General features: G+C 42.3%; 1 protein-coding gene across 1 annotated transcript; it reads left to right on the top strand.

Moving 5' to 3' along the window:
* The first annotated feature begins 1,113 nt into the window (after positions 1-1,113).
* On the top strand, positions 1,114-3,996 carry LOC143277020 (uncharacterized). Its single transcript, XM_076581741.1, has 2 exons — positions 1,114-1,321; positions 1,838-3,996. The coding sequence occupies exons 1-2, from the start codon at positions 1,254-1,256 to the stop codon at positions 3,840-3,842; spliced, it is 2,073 nt and encodes a 690-aa protein (XP_076437856.1). The 5' UTR covers positions 1,114-1,253; the 3' UTR covers positions 3,843-3,996.
* The last annotated feature ends 4,285 nt before the right edge of the window (positions 3,997-8,281 follow it).

Raw genomic sequence — 8,281 nt, 5'->3', positions numbered from 1 at the left:
CAAAAATCTCCTTGACACCAACACCATCTCAAAAGATTTTTTTTTTTTTTTTATCATGAAGAATGAAAACAAAGTTTCTTGCAGAAGTGTACTTGCGTACCCCGCCCAACATCAACAAACAAAAGAAGAAAGTAAATTAAATAAAATGAAAGAAGTGAAGATGAAGATTCGATGGGGACGTGAAAAAGGCCGAGAGGTCTAGGCAGATGACTTGCCAGTCCCTATACTACTACTACTACTACTACTACTACTACTGAGGTATAATGAATTTAAAGGTCTTCGTCACAGTGTGTCAGAAAATATAAATACAAACTGTAAAGTTCGACCATAGACCCATATAGTCTCTATGTTACAAATATATTCACAAATCTGCCCATAACTATCTCTGTGGCTGCCTTCACCTCTATACTCCATCTCGCTCTCTGCGATCGGCTTCGGATCACAGCGTACTCAACTACAGGCCTACTCAGCGCGCGACTGGGGGCTTGGACTGGGGGCTGAACAGCCAGCGCAGTCAGCCGTGCGCTCGCGAGCGCTGGGAAATGATTCAATTTACCGCAAAACAAAGGAAAATGTAACGCAACGCGTCAGTCCGCATAAAAACCACTTGATTATCATTTTTTTTCACTATTATACCCTTCATAGTATTAATAAAAATTATCTTTCATTAATTAAATTACTTATATTAGTTGTATTTGACGAGTTAGCTCCATGTTTTGTTCGGTGTGTTGTGGTGAACCGTCTTTCCAAACAACTTCCTTTCATTTGAATGGCTCATGTTTACATCGTGTTTGATTGTGAAAATGGGCAAGAAATGTTGTGTATTCGGCTGCAAAACGAACTACGATCTTGCAAAAGGTTGTGACGAGAAGGAGAAAGTTTCTGTTTATCGATTTCCATCGAATGAAAGCGACAAAGACTCGTGGATTAAAAGAATTCCAAACGACAAGTTCGTACTGACGAAGAATACTGTGATCTGTGCACTTCACTGGCCCCCCGGCTTCGAAACTGTCTCAAAGAATGGAAAGTTGCGACCGAAATTTCCACCCTCTGTGTGGCCTAACGTTCCATCAAGTCAAGTGCCTACCTCACCACCCCCTCCTCGCTCAACAACACGTTCCTCAAGTTCCGTGAGGAACAGGGTAGAGGATCAGCAAGAGGCATTCAACTTGAAAGACAGTGTGACTTTCGAAGAATTGAAACAGAAGTTGTTGTCCGGCGAGCCGGATTTGCCTGCACCTGTGATTTCATACATGGACGAGACTGTGCTTCATATTCAAGCCAGGAAATTTGTGAATGGGATTCCTCTATTTGTAACAAGGTGAGAGAGTCTTCAGTTTTCAAGCCCCCAAATTTGAATTCACTCCCCACTGATAAAAAAAAACCAAAAAAAAACCCAACAATAATAACTCACATAGATTAAATCCACTCTAAAAACTCACCTTTTTACCAAAGTATTCATGTAGCCTTCGGATAGTTGTCACATATTGCATGTGTGTGTGTGTCAGTGTGTGTGTGTGTGTGTGTGTGTGTGTGTGTGTGTGAATGTATGTGGTGTGTGCAAGGAGCTTAGGTGCATGTGTATTTGTGTGTGTGTGTGAATGTATGTGGTGTGTGTGTGTATGTCACTCTGTGTGTGTGTGTGTGTGTGTGAATGTATGTGTGTGTGTGTGTGAATGTATGGTGTGTGTGTGTGTGTGTGTGTGTGTGTGTGTGTGTGTGTGTGTGTGTGTGTGTGTGTGTGAATGTGAGCGCTGTGAGTCCTCACTGAGGAGAACAGCGCCTTACAAGAAGAAATATTTATTAATATTATATATATTTATTTATTTTTAACCAGAATTGCACAAGACCAGAGCTTTGAGACTTTCCACTTGGGTGTGAAGTGTACTGTTACAACCCTGTCTAAGAACAGAATCACCGCACTGAAGACTTGGTCAGCACTAGAGGAAAGTATCAGATTTTTGAACTGTCTAGAAATGGACCACAAGAAAGTGATCATCCAACAGCAGATGCAGGCCATGGGATCACAGCAAGTAGGGAAGCCAATGTACACACCTGCTGTCATCATCCGAGCATTCACCTATTTTGCCACATCACGGTGTTTGTACGAGACCCTGCGCCATGATCTGCAACTCCCATCTGTGCAGACATTGACTCGGATAACTTCCAAAGTGGCAAGATTAGATGAGACAACATTCTCCAGTGCAGTATTCGCCAATCTACAAGACAGACAGAAAATGTGTGTTCTTTTGCAGGATGAGGTGTATGTAAAGAAGTCCATGCTATACCATGGTGGGCGAGTGTTTGGCCGCAGTGTGGACAACCCTCAGTGTCTTGCAAAGACTGTGCTGGGCATGATGGTTTCGTGTATGTTTGGCGGCCCAAAGTTCTTGTCAAAGATCTTGCCAGTATCAAAATTGAACTCGCAGTTTCTGCACGACCAGGTTCAGCTGTGTCTGGAGGCCATCAACTGTGCTGGTGGAAATGTAAAGGCAGTCATCTGTGACGGGAATAGGAACAATCAAGCCCTGTTCAAGATGCTTGCTGGTGACCCCCACAGGCCTTGGGAAACTGCAGGAGGTGTCTTTTTGCTGTATGATTACGTCCATCTGCTGAAGAATCTCCGTAATAACTGGCTCACTGAGGCTACAGGAGAGCTGACTTTTGAAGACAATGGTGTGCAGAGGACAGCAAAGTGGAGACACCTTGTCAACCTTTACAAGCTCGAGTGTGACTCGTTGGTGAAGATGTCAGACTTGGACGAAGTGGCTGTCTCACCAAAACCCATCGAGAGGCAGAAGGTGTCTACCTGTCTGAAGGTTTTCAGCGAAAAGACCCACCAAGCCCTGCTGAACCACCCTAGACTGGAACAGACTGATGAGGTGAAGGACACTGCGGCCTTCATACTTAAGGTGCTGACGTGGTGGAAAATTGTCAACGTTAAGTCCGAGTTCATGGATGATCGGCGGAGAGATCCACTGCAGGCTGCCATCAGCAACCCTAACGATGAGAGACTTAATACTGTGCTTCAATTTGGAGAGATGGCCCTAGAGATGTCTGGCAAGCAGGGGAAGCGACAGAAACAGCTGACACGGGACACCGCGAGAGCAGTGCATCACACTTGCAATGGACTAGTCAGCCTGTGTAGACAACTCCTTCTCTCTCCTGCCCACGACTACATTCTATTTGGACAGTTCTCCACTGATCCCTTGGAGAAAGAATTTAGCAAGCTGCGCCAGGGGTCAGGGGGGACATACTTTATCAACGTCCAGCAAATCATAGAGAAGACCAACATCAACAGGTCCAGGCTCCTTCTCTCCCTTGAAGCGGAGGCAGCCCTTGAGGTGGAGGAGCCAGGGCACTCTTGCCCTGACTGTGTGTTCAATCTTGAACAAGATGAGAAGGCATGCCAGGCGGTAGATGACATTGAGACGCTAGAGGACTTGGTCTCTGACGAGAACAAGTCAGTGCTTGTATACATCGCTGGCTATGTCACAAGAAAAGACACTGACTATGAAGAGGGACAAACATCTTTTTACTTTGATAAATATGGCCAGTACACAAAATCACTTGACAGAGGAGGTCTAAAGGTGCCGTCTGACAGGGCCTGTCAATGGACAATTTTTAGTTTCATCATCTTCAATGTGGTCAAGAACTCTGTGTGCCGTCATTCATTCATGAGGATAGCCCTGGCCCTGTCTGACATGTACGAGTTTCACATGAAGGAGAGACATGCTAGGATAGTAGCCAACATCCTCATCAAAAACTACTGCAGAGATGCCACACCCCGTTCGACGAAGGAACCTGCCCTCAAGAGACTGAAACTCTCCGAGACATCATAGTGATAATCATTCGAGTATACCAGGTTAGTGTTGACTGCTGTTTGTACCTGTCTGTATTTGAACTGTTCTTTTTGTTTCTGTGTTTGTTCCTTTGTCCTTTTATGAATGGATTAATTAATACTGTGACATTGCCGCATGAACTTAAAATGAGGGTCGGTTTGTATCGGTGGGGGGGGGGGGGGGGGGAGGGGGGGTAGCACATTTACAGTTAATTTGGCCATAAATTATGGAAATCATGCATGGTTTGAACATGCCAATTGCCAAGATTACAAAAATATCAACCTGAACATGTAAGCAACTTGCTACACCTTACATTGGCAAACAGAATCCAATTCAAACGAAAACATAGAAATAAACTTTAAAAAAAAATATATATCAAAATGCATCAAACTACCCAAAAGATGCATTCTGCACGTGTATAAACCAAAACAATGAACTTTCTTTGGATATGGACATGAAAAACAGCTGCAATTGATGTTCAGTAGCTTGTACCCAGTCAGCCCCCAGTCCAAGCCCCCAGTCGCGCGTTGAGTAGGCCTGTAGTTAAGATCGCCATGCTTCGGATCCATTCTGTTTATGCATGCCCAGATTCAAACACTCGACTGTTGGCCGCTATTCTTTCTCTGTCTCTGGACCTTGCAATTGAAATGAACTTCCTCTTTCTCTTCGTCAGGTCTCCACACTCAGCTCTTTCAAGTCTGGTCTTAAAACCCACCTCTTCCAAAATAGCCTCCCTTCCCTGCCTCTTCCTTGTTTTCAGTTTTTCCAGTTTTAGAGTTAAGCGTGCGTGTGAATGACTGGTGCGAAAGGGCTTTGATTTGTCTCTGCACAAGATTCAGCGCTATATAAATATAATAATAATTATTATTATTAGTCTCTTCTGAGCATGTTAATACGTTTTGTTTGCTGTTGTTGTTTTCTTCTTTCAGACATTTTCTTTCTTTAAATGTTTGAGAAGGGGGTCAAATGTGGGAAAAAAAGCATACTGAACTTATTTCACAAAATTTTATCTCTGCTGCTTCCTCTCTCTCTCTCTCTCTCTCTCTCTCTCTCACACACACACACACACACACACACACACAACATTCAAATTTTCAAATCGTTCAATTCAGTTTTTCCTTTTAAGTGTCATTAAGGCTGTCCATGTAGTGATTGTTACGGACGGTTTCTATGATGCTGTTAGAAAGATAGACAGACACTGAAAGTCATGTGTGTGTAGTTCTGTGCGTGTTCTAAGTTATTCTCTCCCTTTATCACACACAATCTTACATCCAATCACCACAAACACTCAGTAAACAAAGCAATAGACCAGGACACTAGAAACTGAAGAGCAAAGACCAATGACACATATAATATATAAAAACCGTTTCACGAGTAACAATCACGAATCCTCAATAAGGTAAATCCAATATGTTTATTAAGTAATCTACATTAAGTTGATATTTTCATTCTCTTTCACGCGGTCCCACAGTCTCTCTTTTCACGTCCCTACACAGTCTTGAAGAAAGAAGAACTCAGTTCTTGAAAATATTCTGGATTCTCTTCAGTTAATCTTGGAGCTCATAGTTTCATTCTTGGCACAAAACGATGTGTCATCAACACCTGCTTCCAGCCGCAGAGTTTATTATAACTCCTGTTTATCATTCATAAATACCTTGTCGACGATTTGTATTTTAGTGGGGTGATGGTCTGGAGGTAACGCGTCCGCCTAGGAAGCGAGATAATCTGAACGAGCTGGTTCGAATCACGTCCGCCTAGGAAGCTAGAGAATCTGAGCGGGCTTGTTCGAATCACGGCTCAGCCGCTGATATTTTCTCCCCCTCTACTAGACCTTGAGTGGTGGTCTGGACGCTAGTCATTCGGATGAAACGATAAACCGAGGTCCCGTGAGCAGCATGCACTTAGCGCACGTAAAAGAACCCACGGCAAGAAAAGGATTGTTCCTGGCAAAATTCTGTAGAAAAATCCACTTCGACAGGAAAAACAAATAAAACCGCACGCAAGAAAAACAACAACAACAAAAAAACATGGATGGCACTGTAGTGTAGCGACGTGCTCTCCCTAGGGAGAACAGCCCGAATTTCACACAGAGAAAATTAATCTGTTGAGATAAAAAGAAATACAAATATAAATACAAATTTTTGTTCCAAGATTCATCAGTTTCAGTTTCAGTAGCTCAAGGAGGCGTCACTGCGTTCTGACAAATCCATATACGCTACACCACATCTGCCAAGCAGATGCCTGACCAGCAGCGTAACTCAACGCGCTTAGTCAGACCTTGAAAAAAAAGTGAATAAATAATCGATAAATACATCTAAAAAGAACTACTACTACTAATAATAATATGGATAAGGCGCAAAAACTTGATGAAGTCAACTATAAGCGTAAATAAATAAGTAAATAAATGATAATTTTACTATAAAAAAAAAAAAAAAGAAAAAAAAAAGAAGAATTTCCAAGATTCATCACACTTCGGCAGGCTCTTCTCCGACAGTCTCTGATTCATCATAATTCACAACATGTCGATTTACTCATTCAGCTTCTTCTTAGTTAATCATTTCAATTCGCATTTGCCTATCGTACGGCGTCATCTCTCATATACATGACGGACCACCCGTCTCCACACCGGACTGCCTTCATCAGCAACAAAGAGGGCAACACCAGACGTTCCCTCAGATCACAGATTGTAAACTGTACATATAGTTTATAATTATTGATTAAACAGTGAAAATATAAGATTTGGAACACACACACACACACACACACACACACACACACACACACACTAATCTATTAATCTATTAATCTACTAGTAATCACACACTAGTCTATTTAAAAAATGGAGAAAGTTTACAAAAACTGTGGTTTGTAAAATAAGACTTCAATCTTCAATTTGGATGGTCAGCCGTCATCATTGACTATTGTTGACTCACCTTTGATAAAAGGTGCTCAACGTTTCAGACCAAAGGTCTGTCTTCAGGGACTGTGTTAGCTGGAAATGAGACATATATGGACAGGCGCTCTATACATTGGAATACTAACATTATCATTATCATCATCATCATCATCATTACTATTGTTATCATCATTATTATGATCATTATTATCATTAGCCAAGCTGCCACAGGGCACCAATAGGGGCACACAAGGACATCATATCACAGGGCACCACTAGGGGCACAAGGACATCATATCACAGGATACCACTAGGGGCACACAAAGGACATCATATCACAGGATACCACTAGGGGCACACAAAGGACATCATATCACAGGGCACCACTAGGGGCACACAAGGACATCATATCACAGGGCACCAATAGGGGCACACAAAGGACATCATATCACAGGATACCAATAGGGGCACACAAGGACATCATATCACAGGATACCACTAGGGGCACACAAAGGACATCATATCACAACTACCCTGCCACTGTCACTTACACCCAGGTCACTTCGTCAAGTCCATATATTGGAAAAAGCGCACGTGCACAAACAGGTCGTCGAGGTTTTCTCTCGGGAGCCGAGAATGACGATGTGTGGTGTCACCATCACAGACATATCAGTGCGCAGATCACTCCATTGCATACACATACACGTACATGCATGTGCAGCAACGTTTTTTGCATTCACGTGCACATACTCATGCGCGAATGCGTGTGCATGAAGACGTGCGCACAAACCAACACACTTTTGAGCGTACACATGCATGACAAAAAGACTTTGATTGACTGCGCGCGAATAAGAACAAATGTAAACATAGCTACCTAACTATCTTCCTGAATGCATACATTCGTATATTCAAACCTCACTCCCTACCTACATACCTACCTGCTTACCTACCTACCTACCTACCTACATACATACCTACTTACATACATACCTTCTAACATAAATAAAAGGACACCCACTTTCGTTGTCTTAAACAGATTACGGAACGAAGCAAGGCTCAGATTGAAAAATATCAAACTAATTCGATGCGCTCACAAAAGGCATACATTTTTTTAAGGGAGGAATTTTCCAAAAGGACTAGATGAGATAATTACTGCATATATTTTACAGACAGTTTTACAACAAAATAATCAAAGTCATGCTGCAAAGACAGTGAAACATTGACAGAAGTGCAGAAAACAGAAGAGAAGGATGTTACAACTGGAGCATCAACTTCCAAAACAAGTAATGAATTCTGCTGCAAGCTTCAAGTGTTTTCTTCCTAAAAGTTTGCTGCATCGCACGTAAAAGAAACTACGGCAAAAAAAGGGTTGTCCCTGGAAAAATTCTGTAGAAAAATCCACGTCGATAGGAAAACAAACGAAAAACTGCATGCAGGACAGAAACAAGAGTGGCAAGGCCTTCAAGACTCACTTGTGATAAATGAAGTCCCCTTGCATTAATTACAGAGTAATTTCCCTTTTTCACTATCTGCACCAAAACGT

Source organism: Babylonia areolata, chromosome 33 (genome assembly GCF_041734735.1).
Source record: "Babylonia areolata isolate BAREFJ2019XMU chromosome 33, ASM4173473v1, whole genome shotgun sequence".
In the NCBI taxonomy this organism is placed as follows: Eukaryota; Metazoa; Mollusca; class Gastropoda; order Neogastropoda; family Buccinidae; genus Babylonia; species Babylonia areolata.
The sequence above is the reverse complement of the archived record's forward strand: the minus strand, read 5'-3'. Positions and strand labels throughout refer to the sequence as shown.

What these genes read in the sequence shown, in the direction of transcription:
- LOC143277020 (XM_076581741.1), top strand. Translation starts at nt 1,254, where the DNA reads ATGGACGAGACTGTGCTTCATATTCAAGCCAGGAAATTTGTGAATGGG. An exon ending in ATTCCTCTATTTGTAACAAG is followed by an intron (nt 1,322 to 1,837) that starts GTGAGAGAGTCT and finishes ATTTTTAACCAG; the next exon opens with AATTGCACAAGACCAGAGCT.